Source organism: Mustela nigripes, chromosome 14 (assembly GCF_022355385.1).
Source record: "Mustela nigripes isolate SB6536 chromosome 14, MUSNIG.SB6536, whole genome shotgun sequence".
In the NCBI taxonomy this organism is placed as follows: Eukaryota; Metazoa; Chordata; class Mammalia; order Carnivora; family Mustelidae; genus Mustela; species Mustela nigripes.
In genome coordinates this window covers 91610936-91629417 of record NC_081570.1, presented here as the reverse complement: position 1 = coordinate 91629417, position 18482 = coordinate 91610936, and the positions used below count along the sequence as shown (strand labels likewise).

The following is an 18482-nucleotide window of genomic DNA, read 5'->3' as shown; positions in this document are numbered from 1 at the left end:
TTCTTCTCTTTCTCCTACTTCTTGCTATTTTACTAACTCTCCCACCAAGTAAATGGCTAAAGGGGGTCCAGTTAGGCAATGTGATGGCGATCTCAAAAATAAACATCCTAATCTTCTGAAGCAGATTGATGCAGTGCTAAAAGCCATAACTCCTTCTGAGAATCAAAGCAAAGTCAGCAGCTTTTCATGGAGGAAATCAGAAGACACACAGATTTGGTATGCCTCAAATTGAGAGGAAATATTGCCCCTGTTGTGACAGATGGCTTGAGAAAAAGCCCATTAAGTAGATGACTAGGTCTTCAGAAGAAACCAGGCTACAGCCATCAGGAGCTAGAACTCCAAAAAACCCAGTTGAAGTTGGTTGGGGGGCGGTGATGAGGAAGAAAACATTCTGAAGACTCATTCATAATCTGGAGAATTATTTCCAGTGTCCTTCCAGCCCTGGTCCTTGGCACCACTGTGTTAATAGGAGGTATAGTGAGCTGTCTGCTAGGAACTTGAAAGTGGAGGGAAATAAAGTTGCCTTCATAGAACTGTGCTATGGAACTAACATATAAATGATCCAATCAAAGACAGCTAAAGTCATCTTACAACAACAGAAGCGGTCTAGGACCTGAATGTATGTGACAGACTTGACAGAGGTGACAGCAGCCTGAGGTAGCCTACTGACATATGGGAAGAACAGGAGAACAGCCAATGAGAAGGAGGAAGCATAGAAAGAGGAGCATTGGGCTAGCATTGTCTCAGGAAGAGGGAGGGGTACCCTGCAAGCTCTCAGACCTCCAGTGTTCTGTTGGCATTAGGGAAGCTTACTGTGTGACAGGATGGGTGTGTCAGGATGTTTCAGCCTCACGTTATTGGCATTCAAGTCATATTTTCCTGTCCCATGCTAAGCAAGCAACCTTCTGATTGTTATCTGGCTCTGAGAAGAGTCTTAATTACAAGGGAGAGAATACGCTGGCCATAATTACTATTCTGAATACCATCACAGTTATTTCATGTTTTGGATGAATAAATTGGGATTTAGACACAACTTATCTCCCTAGATAGTTGCTGTCTCTAAAGGGAGAATTTACTCACCAGGCTGGGTTGAGTCCATGGTGTTAGATCTCAGAGAAACTGTCATGACAACAGCATCTCACTTTATTGTGTGCTTACTATGTTGCTGCCTCTGTTCTAAATACCTTAAGTGTATTAATTGATTTAATTTTTATGACAACTTTACGAGGTCAGCACTCAGGTTTATTTTACAGATGGGGGAAACTCAAACACAAAGAGCTTGCCCAACGTCGTCTCTATCAGTTGGGAAGGAAACTGAGATTTGAATCTAGAGGTCCAGATTCCAGAGCTTGAGCCTATAACCACCACTCTACACTATCCCTTAGTTTATTGTATTTATCTCCAATCTTCAAAACACAAAAACAAACAAACAAAAAGTCTCTGAAAACTAAAAGGTTTTTCCTCTCTCTTTTTTTTTCTCCTAAAATTCACCCGCAGCACAACATACCATGCTCTGAACTAATTTGGTGGCAAAACGTAACTGGAAGAGGTGTGAGGTGAGAATAATCACAGGTTTGCTGCGGAAATACTGAAATGTTTGATTAAGTGGTGCTACATCATATTGTGCTGTTCGTATGGTTAAATTATGCATCTACAATATATGTATTACGAAATCCTAACAATTTTGAATTCCAAATTATACCTGGTTCCATGAGCTTCAGATAAAGACTGTGGATGGGTGGTTGTACATGAATAATTTGGTATTCTGGTTTTAGATATTGGGCCAGCAGCTGGGGTCCTACACATGAAGAAAGTGCTCTGAGTAGAGAGTGCTCTCTTACTGTGTTGATAGAATTGGGGTTCTGAGTCTCAAAGGATGGTGGACAGAGCCTGACAGTGCTCAAGTTACTTGAGGCCATGAATGCCATTTGGGGAGGTCTGTGAACATCAGCCAGCCATGAGCAACCATGAAAAGAAAGTGAGTCTTTTTCCCATTTTGTTTCCGCCAAGATAGCTGACTGACTCTTCCTGTCAGAGATTGAAGACCCTTGTGTTAGAGCTCTTGAGCCATGAAGACCACACGTTCCAGGAAACATGGGAAGATGGATGGGAGGTCAATGTACACATTACAGCATTATTTAGGGTGACTTATTCACTCACCAAACAGTTGATCCCACAGACATTTATAAAGGCCAGGAATACAGCATGGTTCAATTCTCAAATTGCTAACATTTTAGCTCTTGAAGTCAGGTAGACTGAAGTTTAAATCTTGTTCTGTAATGCATTCGCTGTGGGACCTTGGGACAACTTAATCTTTGTGTGGCTGTGTTTCCTGATCTGTCAAATGTGGATAAAAATAGTACATACCCCATGAGGACCGTTGTAAGGATTTAATGTAAGAAAGCACTTAAAGCCCTTCACAAAGTATAAGAGCCAATGGTTATCCTATTAACAAATAGAAGCTACCATTATTATTATTATTATTACAATTTTGGTTATAGAAAGTCAACCGATTGCAAGTGAACATATACTATCAAGAATCTAGAGTGAAAAGAGCAATTGATTTTGCCAGGGAGGGTCTAGGTAGGCTGCACTAGAGGAGCAATCTTGAGAGAATTATAATAAAGAGTGAGAGAAAGGCAACTGGAGAAAGGAATAAATCCAGTATCTGGCATGTTGACTTTGAGATCTTCCTAGACAGCTGGAAAAATCAGTCTGGATTCACAAAAAGGATTCCAGGCTGTAATTGACTGATTACTATTAAGCCAATGTCACTAGGAACTAAAACCACAGGAACTGATGAAAAGGACAAGGAAAAAAAAAAACTGTAGACTGAGAAGAGGCGGTGTGGAGAGCTTGAAAATTTGAAACAAGGGCAGACAGGGAGCATTTGAAGGCAAAAAAATAACAAGCAGAAATCCAGGAAGAGAAGTAGGAGAAATCAGGTTTAGATAAGACTGGCTTATCTAAGCAAGTGTCAAAAGGTTCAGACCCCAGTGAAGAACAGAAGAAGTAACTGAACTTTAACCTGAAAAGCAATATGGTGCAAAGTGCAGTCCTAGAAGTCAAGACATACATGGGTTCCAATCCTCCTTCTCACCCTGATTAGTGGTGGAAACCTTAAACAGGGTACCTGAGCTCAGCAGTCAGCAGATTCCACGTCTATAAAAAGAAACTAATGGCATCTATAAGAGTGCCGTGAGTTAAGAATGAACTAATGCATGTAAAGCACTTAGGAAATTGTCTGGATAATGACATACACATGAGCACACCTGGGAAAATATAAATTGGTCAATGCGAATTTAATACAAGAGAAAATAATAGAACAATCATCAAATTACTTTCCATTACTCAGAGGAGCCCTAGATATTGTGTAACAATTCGAGTTGGATTTCTGAACAAACAAATAATGTCAATGCCAGACCAATTTAATTTTCTCTCTTTGAAGAATATTAGACTGTGTAGGTAAGAAGAAAGTAAAAGATTGAATACAGTGGAACTGGATGGGCTTTCTGTCTATCTTCATGACATTTCTATCACTAGGCTGTAGAAATTGCTTAAAGCAGAAGGTCCCCGAAAGAGTGTTTTATAGAAAGTTATTAAGTGTTCTGTGAACATTTATGTTTGGGAAACACAGAGTAAAATAAGTTACTTTACTATAGAATTCTCAAATTTTTTTAATAAGGTAATATGAAAGTCGTTGAGTCATTATAGTTTATAGCATTTTCCAAACTTCTTTGGCATGGAATCTTTAAAAGGTCATAGAACACACCTTTGGAAGCAAAGGTGTAGACAATATTATAGTATCTTTCTTAGAGTTATAATTCCTAAAGGTTGACTGTTGAGTTTTCAGCATTTATATGTAGAAAAACATTGTGTATTATTCCACAAGGACTGGACATTTAAAAAGGTGTTACTTAATAGTTTTATTCAGGAGCTGGACAATAGCAATCAAGTGAATCATAAGGAAGCATGAAGTTGGACAGAGTTGCTGTCTACATGGAAGACAGAAATGAAATTCAAAGACACTGTGAATACTATGAGAAATAGAATGAAGATCAACAGGGAGAAGAAAGATTTCTTACAGAGAAAACACAAACTTTGTAGAAAAAATAAGGAAAACATTTTGATACACATACATATATATATATGGTTTTAAAAGACCAAGAAAACACAATGGGTCTTGAATAAAAAGCATGGTGTATAAAGATATAATCGCAAGAGTTATTACTTCTGCCTCTGACAAGTCTATTGTATTGAAAAGCATAGGGACATGTGATGTGTCTCACAGATTATAGTGATGGCTCTACTTTAGAACACTGAGGCTCTACATTCTTCTTTCCTGGCTCTATACAGTTCTTACAAATGTGGCCTTGGAGATGCTCCAGAATTCAGGACTTCCAAAGTCCTACCATTCACAGTGAAGTCCCAGTTTAGGGTACCTCTGAGTGCTGGGTTAATTGTCTGTGAAGGAAGATCTTCTAAGTTCCTGGTTTAATGAAGTTCTCTGAGTTCTTCTGCTAAGAGTGGGCAGGAACTGACCTTCCTCTTGAGAAATGATCCTGGCTGCTGAGATTCGGCTAAATCAAGAGATTACCCAGGATGCATGGCATTTGTAGGCATTTTTTTTTTTTTTCGAGGACCCCTGGGCCGGCCTGAGCCACGGATGACCACCTTCTACTGCTTTGCAGGGCGCTGAGGATGCCGACCTCAACCCAGAGCCAGGGAGGGAAAAATCTCAAACAGTTAAGACTGGGTTCAAAAGCCTGCCGGACATTTTCTGTCTGCCTTGCCCCCCACCCCCCACCCCATTGCATCTGGTTCGGGGCTGTGAATCAGAATTCCGAATCTGTGCTGCCCAGAGGGGACAGGCGTAGAGGGGAGGAAACACCCAAATGCAATAAATAACGGCAGCTCAGGACCCTGTCCCTCCCCCAACCCAGCTAGGGCTGCACTGGAGTGGGGGGCTCCGCAGGTTCTTCCCATTGGTGCGGGGTCGGGGGAGAGGAGACAACGCTGCGTGTGAGTCATTCACTTTAGAGCATCATTTATGGCATGAACTGGGAACGTAATGTGTTTACACAGACACACAATTGTACATCGGCATCTTACAATATTAAAGGAGTCATATACAAGTCTACAGGCATTGTACATGGCAGGGGGCCAGCTGGGGGCCTCTACAGGCATCGTACATGGCAGGGGGCCGGCTGGGGGCCCCTCCAAGACTTCCCCACCCAGGTGGAGTCAGTACGTGGGGAAGGGGGACCAGGCTAGGGGATGGGAGGGTATCCATCTTTGCCCCTGTTTTCTGGGAGGGAGTGGGTCTGGGAGGACCCCTCAGGCTGGTCCTTGTTGCAATCTGGGACCCAGAGCCCCAGGTATGCCTTGTGTCCCAGTCTCATCAGCAGGCTAGTGTATCAGCTTGCTTCCAATTCAGTGTGCATATTAGTGTGGGAAAGTCGGAGCTGGGGACGGCTCTTCCTGAGCTGGGGACCCAGAGGATGCTGCTGACACACGGGCTGCTTCACCCTGGGGCCCATTCCTGAGGTAAGGATGCAGTGTGGCCCTGTGGCTGGTCTGGATGGAGAGAAAAGAAGCCCAGGTGGGAGGACAGGCAGGACTAGAAGCCCTCGGGGCATTAGTAGGTCAGGTGACTCACCAAGTGTGGCCTGCACCCTGGGTGACAGCAAAGGGGGAGGGTCTCAGATGGTTCTGGAGCTTTCCACCTCCTCCAACCCCCATACAGGCCTCCTCCCAGCAGCCCTGCCCCCTGGGGACCCTGCCTCAATTCCGAAGGCATTGCAGTTCTTGCATCTTGAGGGTGAAGAGATTGTAGCCAATCTTTTTATACCTCTTAGGTTTTGTATTCTTGTATTAGGATATGGCATATACTATGTGAGCCTCTGAAATAACAGACCTGTGATGTACCACCTGGAGTTGTGTGTGTGTACGTGTGCACACAAGCATGTATGCTTGTGTGTAAGAAAAAACTGGCATGAAATGAAAATCATAAGAGGGCCAGAAGTCTCATGTTGGCTGACATCACTACACTAAAAAATTAGAAGACTTCTAGGGCAAGCAACCCAGGAAGAGACAAGAAAATCTTATATGAAGTGGAATTTGATGATGTTAATACGAAGAAAAAAGAAACTGGGGTCAATATAGCTCTTTTGCTACTTAAAGAGAAAAAGCTCACTGGAAATGATGAGATACTCAAGAAATCAGTGAACTACTAAAAAATAGGTCTTACAACAATTAAAACTGTCCAATAATCAAGAAGCATGCCTTATGAAAAAAAAGTCTTAAAATTAAAATTATTTTTGAACAATTATTTTGTGACAGGTGTTATGCTGAACACATTACATGCAGTAGCCTGCTCAATTCTCTTAAAATCCCTAGGAGGTGAGAATTGCTATTATTCTCGCATTACAGATGGGAAACAGAGCTGGAGAGGTTAGTTTACTTTTTCAAGGTCACACAGCCAGTGAATAGATAAACTGTATTTGAACCTGTAACCTGTGTTCTAAGCCACTGAATTGCTTATTTTCATCCTCAGACACTGAAAGCACATTCTGATGTGTCAGAAATTTAGTTTAAGGAGTTCTTGCCATTGTAAGGTTTTTCCACTGCAAGACTCTTTCATCTCTGAAATCTTTCATCTCATTTCTGCCATGTAGAAGACTGGAACATTGACTTGAGCCTCCTTGGGCATTGTGTCCCTCTGTCACCTTCGTATTTTAAAAAAGATGGGAAAAAGTCTAAAAGTCTGGAGAAGGCCAGTAAAAACTAAGGGATAGATGGGCAGTGGAGACCACAAAGAAAATTGCAAGAGGCTGCACTCCTTTGGCCAGGGAGTAATTGGGGATCTGCTCCAATACGCAAAAGATGTGGGATACATCATTCCCATGGAGAATATATAAAAAAATCCACTGTAGTGAAAAATCCGGGATGGTGCAAGAAGGGGTCCCTGGTGAAAATGTCTTGAAGTACGCAAATCTTTGAAGCTCATTTATGGGTTGAAGGACTGTTATGTGACAATAGGAGCCAATGCAGCTGGAGTTTGGCCTCACCTCATCGGCCTTTCTGGTCACCTTGACAAGTTGATTGGTCCTGAGGTTGAACCAGAATGCCAACAAGAGTTTGTGAACCTTCCTCCATTCCATCCTGTCACCCTAAAGAAGCAGCAGACACTGAAAATGGAATCGGAGCTACTTCCACTGAGGGAAACCTTTAAAGTAAATGTGACAAGTGTGGTGATAAGGATTCTTGGTAGTCAGGCACAGGGGCTTGCACACAAATAACCTCATGATTCCTTCTGAATTCATGAGTCTATGGCCCTGAACAACTGAGGACAGCCCAGAGTCTCTGTTAATAAAATCGCCTTGAAAAATCAACGTTTCTGCTCAACAGAGCTTTATGTATTAATTTGAGGAGCTAGATTTTTTTTTTTCTTTAACACAGAAGGAAATGGAATCCCCTTACAAATAGAGATTTTTTGAATCTTTTGAAGAATATTTTTTTCTGCTTCATAGAAATTTTATCATAATTTCATGCCCCCGTACTTCATGGCTTGTTATTCGCTCCATTACTCTTACATTTAACTTGATAAGGTCCTGGTTCCTGTGATATTAGTTTTTAGGTTTTGGCTTCTCACAGCTGCTGCTTTGAAGTACCTGATAACATTCTCAGTCTCACAAAGAGCCAGTGGCTTTTAAGCTCTCATTCCCCCACTGCTCACTATCCTGCTATTTCTGCTACTTCTCACTTCATGGGTATATTCTCAACCTCACCCTTTCTATACTTTTGAAAGAGGACAAACCTTGGGCTTTCACAAGTGGCTAATGGGTCCATCCATGGAATTGGGGAGTTTATTCTGGAAATAATCATGTCTTTCCCTGAGCGTGTCAGAGCATGTCTTCCTTTGGATCTTCAGGGATTTTGGTGGGGCACACAGGGGTGGTAATGGGGTATCTCTTGTGGTTCCTGGAAGCACAAATAAGGCCTGTGCTCTTTTCACATGAACTCAGACATTCCTTTTCTTTTCTTTCTTTCTCTCTCTTTTTTTTTAAAGATTTTATTTATTTATCTGACAGAGACAGAGATCACAAGTAGGCAGAGAGGCAGGCAGAGAGAGAGAGGGAAGCAGGCTCCCTGCTGAGCAGAGAGCCCGATTTTGGCCCGAGTTGAAAGCAGAGGCTTACCCCCACTGAACTGCCCAGGCGCCCCAGACATTCCTTTTCTTAATGTGGTACCTGCAGGCCTACACAGTCACGCTTGGTATCAAAAGGTGGCTCTACTAACAGGATCCAAGCCAGGCATGACTTCAACAGCTGGCATTTGGAAAAAGCCAATTAATTCATCAGGTGAAGTTAGGCTGTAGTGAAAACCGGACAGGGAAGGATCTTCTGGACAAAACATCCCTCAAGTTACCCAGTAGGGGAAAAGGGATTAGAAACATTTAGAGAATTTCTGGAGTTGCCTATGGCTAAAATTAAGTTCCCACTGGGAGTTTTGAAGGCTGTTGTTATTTTAATAGGAAATTAATTTGGGGAGGAAAGCAAACATTTCCTGTTTCATCCACTTAGAAAAAATGTCTCCTGATTTCCATCATTTCCCAACACATTTGATGTGAATGTTGGAAGACTGAATTTAACAGATGATCCAAGTGTGAAAATGTGCTTACAAGTGGTGAAATAGAGACTAAAGCTTTAGCCGCATTTTGAAGAGGAATAGGATAGTCGTAAGAGGAACAGCACAATTGCAAGTGAAATTGAGAGGAACTGTCAGCTCATCTTGCACAGAATATGGTGTTAGAGAGCAAAGTTACTCACAGGTATTTGCAGTGCCTTTGGGGATGGGGAGATACGAGCCTGGACTCCAAGGTCGGCCCTGATAATTCTTCTTGCATTTCCCACAGTCTGGACCTGTGGTGTTGTGCTCACATTCACAGGTCAGTTTGCTGTTGTCATACACACACACAGTGGCGTGGAGATTACATTTGCACCTAAGCAGGAGAGAGACAAGAGTTCACTGTAAGTCAAGTTGGTCTTAGCAATCACGATCACGGAGGCTTTACCCATCTATCTCCTGCAGTGGCGGCTCTTACACCCCACAGTTATTACTACATAGAAGCTCTGGGCAAAATGTAGAACTGCAGGCCCCACCGTTAGAATCTTTTCAACAAGGGGGAGGAGGTGGGGTTAGGATACCGTCTGTCTCATTCCACCCTTTAAGGAATCCCAATATTAGTCATTCTGTTCAGTAGAAGCCTGAAGGTCCCATAAGACACTTGTACTACAAAATCAAGGGTTTCCCAACAGGTGTCCAAAATATTGCCACCAGTGAGCAGTTTTCTTGTGGTATTAGAAATCTATGACAATTTCATTTGGGTTTGAAGAGCAATGTTATCTTCTGTTTTTCTTTAAACCAGAAAGACAATTCTTATTTGTTTAAAAGGAAAGATAACCATGAAGACAATTTGCCGTTTAGGCTTATTTTATAGACCCACGCAGATCATAATCATAGAACCCACATTCCAGGCTCTAAAATGATTATTACCCCAGATCAAAAGCTTTTCCCGCCAAGGCCTCTAATAAATCTGAATAGTCCTTAGATTTCCTAGTCACAGCAAATAAGGTAATTACAAGTCTTGCACAAATGGTCCAAATGACTCAGATAAAAGATGCTTAGAAGCCTAGAAAATAAAAAAAGACTATATGTGGCAGGGGTTTGAGGTCATTAGCAAATGTCTTACCTTTGGTGCCTGTGAAGAGAGCTGTGATATATGAGAGGCAACAATGGAATATGCAATTTCCACAAAAATACATTCTCCTACCCAAAGTCTTGCACTGTAAAATTGCAAAGGCCAACTGGATATTTGTTGAGGTAGCAAGTTATAAATTGTAACATCCCAAGCAGAGGCCACATCCTCTGGGAAAGTAAAACCTAGGTTGACAGGATCACCATGACCAGAGGCCAGAATGGTGTATGCAGGAAGCAACGTGTCCACACACAAGGGAGAGCCAAGACACCCAAGACGGGGGATAAAGGAACAAGACCTGTCAGAGTTGGAATCTGAAAACGTTACATGTGTGTATGTGTCTGTCTGTCTGTAGATGTGTGTGCATTTTTAAACTAGTCCTGCCTCTTCTAGAAACTAGGAAAAAACTATAGAAAGCCAAATTACATAAAAACAAGGAAAGGTTGTAGGGTTTTACATTTGCTCTCCTTTGTGGGGCATATCATGAATTGGAAAAAGTAACAGTAGTCTTTCTTGGTAGGAAAATAAGATTCTTTAAGAACTGATGTTGGTTTCTATAATGTCTGTATAGCAACAAGCAAGTTTCTGTCTTGTGAATGGATGATCTGTTTGGAACACTGACCCAAACTTATGGCAAGGAAGTGAAGGACAGGCTAAGACTATTACTGAGAGCTACTGGCCTCTCTTCCAACTAAAAGGTGTAGCCGCTAATGTAATTCCCACTCCCCACTCCCCAAACCTTCCTGGATAAGATCACACTTCTTCATCGGGGGTCTGCTACAATTTGTAATACTTGTACCTATACTCTTCCCTCTGTATAGTTGTAAATTGTAATAAGCTGAAAGGCTACTATTTAAACAATACCTATTCAATTTAAACAAATAAACAGAACCTTTAATATTAACACCCATACAGTCTTCTAAAAAGCTAAGAGAAAAATAATTCAGTTAAGTGAAATAGACAGCGTTTAATTATGAGCTAGGTCTTATAACATTTTCCTCTATGCAAGGAGTCACTTGTGTTAAGTTGCTTGGGAAAGGATCTTTCCCCTTCCAACATTAGCACCTTTATTTATGGGTGTGTTTTTGTATATGGAAGATGTTAGAAACCTAGGTGACAGAAGCACCAACTTACACTGATTTAGCACCCTTTCTGCTATTAAAAATTCCAAATGAGGAAATGAACAACATGACCCCAAGAATATGCTTGTTTCATATGGGAAGACCAAGAATACAGGTAGTAATTGTAAATTGGATGAAATATTCTTTAACTGTTAATACTTTCATACTTGAAGCCACTTTCTGACTTACAGGCAATTTCCATTTTAAAGGCTCTGTATTTGTTGAGAAAATATTCTTTGACTAACAAAAGAAGGTGAAAGGAAATTAGGTGACTGTTTTGTCTTATTTCTCTCAGATTTCTTCCAATTAATGGTTCATCTTCACCTGTCCAAAAGCTAATCATTTAAGGCTCAACTCAGTTCACTCTTTCCTGTTATCTACCCTGCTCACTGTAGACACATTGAGCCCTATCTTCTGATTTCCTTAAATGATTCTGTGTATTTGGTTTGGTTGGTTGTTACTTAAAAGCTCTTTAAGCTTTTAAAATGTGGACTCATTGCATAAATCTCTCCCATCCTAAGGGCAGAAATACTCACCTTGGCTTCTTTTTTTTTTTTTTTTTAAGATTTTTTAAAAAAAATTTATTTGTTAGAGAGAGAGATACAGAGCGCAAGCACAAGCAGACAGAGTAGCAGGCTAGAGGCAGAGGGAGAAGCAGGCTCCCTGCCGAGCAAGGAGCCCGATGTGGGACTCCATCCCAGGACGCTGGGATCATGACCTGAGCCGAAGGCAGCCGCTTAACCAACTGAGCCACCCAGGCGTCCCCTCACCTTGGCTTCTGGTCTTCTTTTCCAGCTACCTCTTTTAACACTCTTCTCTCCTTTCTTGAGTTTCCTATACCTGCATTTTCCATTTTCTCATCTTCTACTCACTTTCTCTTTCTCACCAACCATGGCCTCTCTTGCCAAGATCATCCATGACCTCTTTGTTGAAAATCCAATGGATACTTTTCTTTGTCTTATTTGATCTCCCGATGGCATTTGAATCTGTGGACCACTCCCTTTCCCCTGACACTTTGCACTTGGTGGATTCTCAAGCTCATTTTCAGAACCCTCTTCATCTTTGTGTTCTCTTTATGTGCTCTTCTTGGGGTCCTGGCCCAGCACCGTCAGCCTAAGTGACTCTCTTAGAACATTTTATTTTATTTTATTTTATTTTATTTTATTTTATTATTTCAGAGATGGAGAGAACACAAGCTGGGGGTGGGGGCAGAGGGAGAGGGAGAAGCAGACTCCCTGCTGAGCAGGGAGCTGATGTGTGGCTCTATCCCTGTACCCTAGGATCATGACCTCAGCCAAAGGAGGTGGTTAACCGACTGAACCACCCAGGTGCCCCTCTTTGGATACTTTTAATATAGGTTGTCCCTTCAATTTCCTCTGTGGTCCTTAAAGCCTTTGAGTTATACCAAACTTACATTCTAAAGCAAACTTCCATAATCTTTCCCCACTCTGAAATAATAAGCATATGCAAAATAAGCTTAAACATTTGAAAACATTTTAGGAGATTCAGAGATTCTCTGTTAACCATAGGGATCCATAGAACCACTCCTTCCATTCTTACCAGGTGAAGATATTCTGATTGACATGTTGCTAAATCCTGTATCTACGTTTCCATCATGGAGCTCTCTGCTGGGCACATCAAACTCAGCAGATGGCAAACTGAATTCTGGGGCTTCCCTCTCCTACTCCTTCTTCTGGGGTTTCTGTCTTAGTAAATTCATCACCTTTTAGGCAGCTGGTTGAGAATGCCTCCCTCTTTCTTTCCTATCATATCTAACTTGTCATTGCTCCATCTCTCACCAAGTTCTGAGATCCCTCCTCTTTAATAACTCTCAAATACATACAGTGCTAGCCATTGCCACCATCCTAGTTGAGATCTCCATCATCTTTGACCTGCTTTATTACAATGGCCTCTGAGCAGAGCTTACTCTTTAGCCCAGTCTCAACACAAGAGTCAAAATAATCCTTTATACAAAAATATTGGGGTTCCTGGCTTAGAATCATTGAAAGACTTGTCACTTTTCTAAAAATAGAGTCCAAACTCTGTAACATGGACTCCAAGTCCATTCGAAGTTGGTGTTTCCTCCCTATTCCAGTCTCATCTGTACCACTAGCAACACTACTCATTTTGTCACACTTTGCCTTCAGATAATCTTATAAGCTGTTCCTTCTGCCTGGAACATTCTACTCTATTACCTCTACATCTGCAAAATACCTACCACTCAGGTGTCAACTTGTAAATTTCAGTGCCTGGCTCCTAAATGACATTCAAAAACCATCCACTGGGGCGCCTGTGTGGCTCAGTGGGTTAAGCCGCTGCCTTCAGCTCAGGTCATGATCTCAGGGTCCTGGGATCAGTCCCACATCAGGCTCTCTGCTCAGCAGGGAGCCTGCTTCTCTCTCTCTCTCTGCCTGCCTCTCTGCCTACTTGTGATCTCTCTCTTCAAATAAATAAATAAAATCTTTAAAAAAAAATCATCCACTGGTCAACTATCTGAGTGCTTCTCTGACCCACCAGTATGCCTTTCCTTTGTGCTCCTGTGACCCTGGCAAGGCCAGTCATGCGGTAAAGCGATCTCTGCCTTAGACATAGACCATGTTGTCATTGCTTCTTCTTCTCTCACCTTTCCTGGAGTGTCAATGCCTGGAAGTAGCAGTCATGTTTGCCTTACTTTAGTGCAACATTCCAGCACTTGTCAGGGTGCTAGGCACATGATAAGTACCTAAAAAATATTTGCCTGATAAACAAATGATTAATAAGCAAGTAGACTCGCTGAAAGCAGGAACATCATGGGTCTGTCCTGCTATGTCTAGCATGGTAATGGACTAAAAATAGAGAATTAATAGGCACTGTACTCAATCAAACACTCCATGATATATGCTGAAAATTGCCATGCGCCATTATTATTGGTTTTCATAACTGACATTGTGATGGGCAAAGGGAACTCTATAAAATTGGTAGGACTTTGTAAACACTATTTAATTTAAACTCCAGAGAATTTGTCAAATGCCTGAAACGTAACATAAGAAAAAAATCCCTGAAATACTCAGGAAAGTAACACAATTTAGAGAAGAAAACAAAACAAAACAAAACAAAAGCAGAGCATTTGTGTGGTATAATTATCCTGGAATGTGCATCCTTTGGCTTCAACTTCTCATTCAGGGATGACCACCCTGGTTCAGGTGGTTTGGCAATGTAGCTTGGGCCCTGGTGGACACTGGAACTTCCTCAGCAGTAAATGTGCTGAACCAGCCCAGCTTTGGGCTGTCTTTCCTCCATTCTTGTGACAACTGTTGTGCCTGGCTGAGCCCCTGAAAGTGGACACCGAGGTATCACATCACTGCTCGGGATTGGGAAATGGCTCCCTTTCATTCTCCCCAGCTCAGCTGTTCACCTCATTCCAATCCGATGCTGAAATTCTTTATTTAGAATCCCTGCCAGAGTGGGTTTTTCCTCCAGCAGGGGGAAAAAAAAAATGGATGTCACGATGCTGGGAGATTGCTCTCAATTCCTGGGGCTGTGACCTCCAGCCTTGTGATGGGGTGGAGGGCAGATTTCCCTGGCCTCCACTTGTCTCTGGCAGATTCATTATCCACTTCCACGGTCATCCCACTCCCACATCTATGGGCGGGGGAGGAGCTGCACAAGTGGATACCTAACAGGCTTTGCTTGCAGTGAAGTATCTGATGTTCTGGAGAGCCAAGCCTATTCACCAATTCTGTTTACACACATAGGACTCACACCAAGTCACTGCAGATAGAATTGACTTGCATGCACTTGGAAGATCCACTTGTGCATAAGTGACACAGTGCACACACTGTTAAATAAGGGCATTGCTAAGACACACTTAAAAAAAGAGTGAGCCCTATTCTGTGAGGCAAGTGATGAAAACCTGTGTATTCTTGCTTTCAACCAGGTCTGCACTTCCTGTATTTTAGTGACCAGCTGTCATGAGTCAATTTAATCTTGCTTATAAAAAGCCTCCAACGTTTAGATCTCTGCCACCTGCCAGTAGGTATGAAAAACCCATACAGTCTGCCTGTTTTTTAAAAGATAATTTAATATATTTATTCTGGGAAGCATGTTATCCACCACAATTTCCTGTGAGTTAGAGGTCTATATATATAATCTATTACTAGTGTTTCAAATAGAGGTACCAAGACAGAGAAGTTTGGAACTGGCCCTTTCTGAAGCAAAACAGGAAGGGAAGCCAGGCTTGCTGCCTTGCGAGTTCAGGATTTGGCTACTTTTGTGCCAGAGGAGGAATCACCATAAAGTGAATGAAGTTTAGCATCAGGGCCCTTTCAAGTCCTTAGGGAAGACCCTAACCATGCATCCATATGGTCATGCGCTTTTTTATAATTCTCACAAATGAGATTTTTTTGCATTTTTTTTTAACCAGTGAAGGTTTTTCCTTCATGAGAATACCCTTCCTGTCACAAAGGGTATAAGTTTCAGGTCTTACAAAACCTGGATCAGCCTCTGGTTGCACCCTCTACCTTGGATGGGCAGCAGCTACATAAATGCTTCTAGAAAATGAGTTAGTGCAAACACTGGAGCTTCAAAGATGTCTTTTTCAAAAGGTGATAAATATAAAATGCTTTTCACAGACTTTTTCTGCCTCTGCAGCCCCTTGACCTTTTTCTTTTCACTCTGACATATGAATTTTTGGTTTCCACCTCAACACATTATTTGCCATGGGGACCTGCAGCAACATCATTTAGAAATTATGAGTTATTGATTGTGAAGGCAGTCAGCCCAGGGTTCAAGTCCCACTTTTGCCAATGACTCGTGAGACCCTTGGATAAGGGATTTCACAAATACACAAACAAACAGAACTAATGTTTACTGAATACTTCCAAGTACCTGGCATTGTGCTCAGTGTTTCTGCATGTTTCACGCATTATTTTGTACAAACATTACAACAGTACTGTGGGATTGGCACTAATTAGAGATGATGCTTTTGCCTATTGACGAACTAAGAAACCCATCTCTCCCAACTAGTATGAGATGGAACCAGGATTTAAACCGTGGGTAGTCAGCCTCCAGAACTCTGCTCTTACCAACAAAAGTGGAATGCTGTCTTTCTAAGTATGGCTAGGCCTCAGCTGTCTCATCTGGAAAACAGGGACAATAAATAGATGTGTTTCAAAGAACTGTTCTGGGTATTGAAAAGCGAATGTACGCATGCCCTGAAGATCGTATCTGACAGAGAGTTCTTAATAAATGTTAGTTTCAATTATTATCTCTACAGTTACTACTGCTACTACCATGACTGAAAAGGGCTGATTCATTCTGTAAGCCTTAATTCATAACATATTCTTTGCATAACGCCGTGAGAAAGCCCATGGGATTCAAAACCAGAAGCTGACACAGAGTCCTAATCTCCAAGAACGTAGAATTTGATGAGTCAATAAGATGAAACACACATAGACTGACTACCGACCATGAAGAGGGTGCCACTGAGACCACCGGGGACCACAGGAATAAGCCCGACATGAGAAACAGCGCGTGCCTAGGCACTTTGTGTGGGGTGCTATTGCTGACCCACCTCTCCGCCAGCGCAGAACCGGAATGCCGCCCATTACGCAAGCCTAACTTAAAAACAACAGCTGCAGCCCTAGTATGTAGGAAGACAAACCAAAAGACTCCACAAACCTGAAAGACCTGCACTCCAAAAAGCACCGATAAGCTGTCTGGACAACTAACCAATCAGGACAAAGCACTTTCCTCTCCCTTATTAGCATAATAGACATGAGTGGACACTTTCCGGGAGAACTTTGTATAAGCAGAGCTTCCTGTTTGTTTCGAGAGGCTGGCTTAAGTGCTCTGGGTTGGTGCTGTACCTCCGTGCATCTAGGTCTCTAGCCCCAGTAGAGCCTTGCCTGTGCCTTTGACTTTTGGGTCTGGCCTAATTTCTACCCTTGTGGGGCCCAAGATCCAGACTCTGGTAACAATATTCCATCTAATCCTAACAATATAAGAAAGTACAGTGGTAACACTGAGTTGTCTCTCCACTGACAATGCTGCATTTGCACTAAAAGGTCAGAGGGACAGCCCTTCCTTAGCACTGAAGGCGGACAGAAGAAGAAAACCCCACGTTCCACTGTATACCTGGAACTGTGATGGGTGCCTCCCTTACATTATTTCACCTCATCCTCATTACCTCTGGGAGAAGGAGGTATAAGTACCTGTAATTTACAGATGTGGAAAGTGTGGCCAAGAGCAGTAAAGCAATTTGCTCAAAGAAACACTTCTGGTAAGTGGTAATCAAGAGTCAATTCCAAAGGCCAGGTTCATTCTAGGACATCACTCTATTTGAGGCATAACAAAGCAGACTGGTTCATGGGGAGAAGTAGACTTGTGGTTCTAAACTGCGATCTTGACACTTCCACTGTAACACTTGCTGCTTAAATTGTGGGCCCTGGACCAGCTATTTCAGGATCACCCCGAGGGCTTGTTACAAATCTTGGGGTTTCTGCAGACTCTCTAAAGAAGGATCTGCACTTTAGCCAGATGGCTGTGTGATTTATATGGAGAAGAAGGGTTGAGAAGACCTGCTGAGTCACCAGTGTGTCAAAATCCTGATGAACAGGAAGACTAATATCATGGGTGTGATCCTTGTGCAAACCTCTCCATCACCTATATTCTCTTTAGCAATCTTTGGCTTAAACCCAACTAGCACTAAGGTTCTAGATATACTCACAAACCAAATTGACCATTTGTTTGTGAATTCTGTCAACTCAACTGATCTTCAGATTCATAGATCAGATAATAATTAAATAATTTAACTATATTGAAAGCTGTTTATATTTATTAGTCAAAACAGTATTTAATCAGAATGTATAAAGAGCTGTTACAACTACAGTAATAAAGAGGACCAAAAAAAAAAAAAAAAAGCTAGTTAAAAAATGACTAAAAGGGGCACCTGGGTGGCTCAGTAGCTTAAAGCCTCTGCCTTCAGCTCAGGTCATGGTCTCAGGGTCTTGGGATCAAGCCCCGCATCAGGCTCTCTTCTCAGCGGGGAGCCTGCTTCTCTGCCTACTTGTGATCTCTATCTGTCAAATAAATAAATAAAATCTTTTAAAAAATGACTAAAAGATCTTAAAAGATATTTCTCTAAAGAAGATATATACAGGGAGGTGGAGCAAGACGGTGAAGGAGTAGGAGAGCTAAATATCATCGGGTCCCAGGAGTTCATCTAGATAGTTGTCAAATCATTCTGTACACCTACAAACTCAACAGGAGACAGACAAGAAGAACAGCAATTCTAGGAGGAGAAAAGCAACCACTTTCTGGAAGGTAGGATGTGAGGAGAAGTGAATCTGAGGCAATATATGGGAAGAGAGACCATGAAGGGTAGAGGCCAGCTGCCGGCAAGCAGTAGAGCAGTGGAGAACAAAACTGGAACTTCCGGAAGTCTGCTCCATGAGGGATGTCACTCTATGTGTTAAGGGGTGGGGGATGGAGCCCTTGCTGGGACAGTGATCAAAGGTGAATGTGCACCCATTTGTTTATAGCAACAATGTCCACAATAGTCAAACTATGGAAAAAGCCTAAATGTCCATCCATAGATGACTGGATAAAGAAGTTGTGAGAAT

General features: G+C 42.1%; 1 protein-coding gene across 3 annotated transcripts in view; it reads right to left on the bottom strand.

Annotated features, from left to right (window-relative positions):
• The window catches only part of NTNG1 (netrin G1), a 343207-nt gene that overhangs the window by 75073 nt on the left and 249652 nt on the right, over nt 1-18482 (bottom strand). For all 3 annotated transcript variants that reach the window (XM_059375576.1, XM_059375578.1, XM_059375579.1), the window contains exon 4: nt 8832-9004. In XM_059375576.1, coding sequence (XP_059231559.1) covers nt 8832-9004 — 173 coding nt within the window. The remainder of the gene's footprint in view (nt 1-8831; nt 9005-18482) is intronic.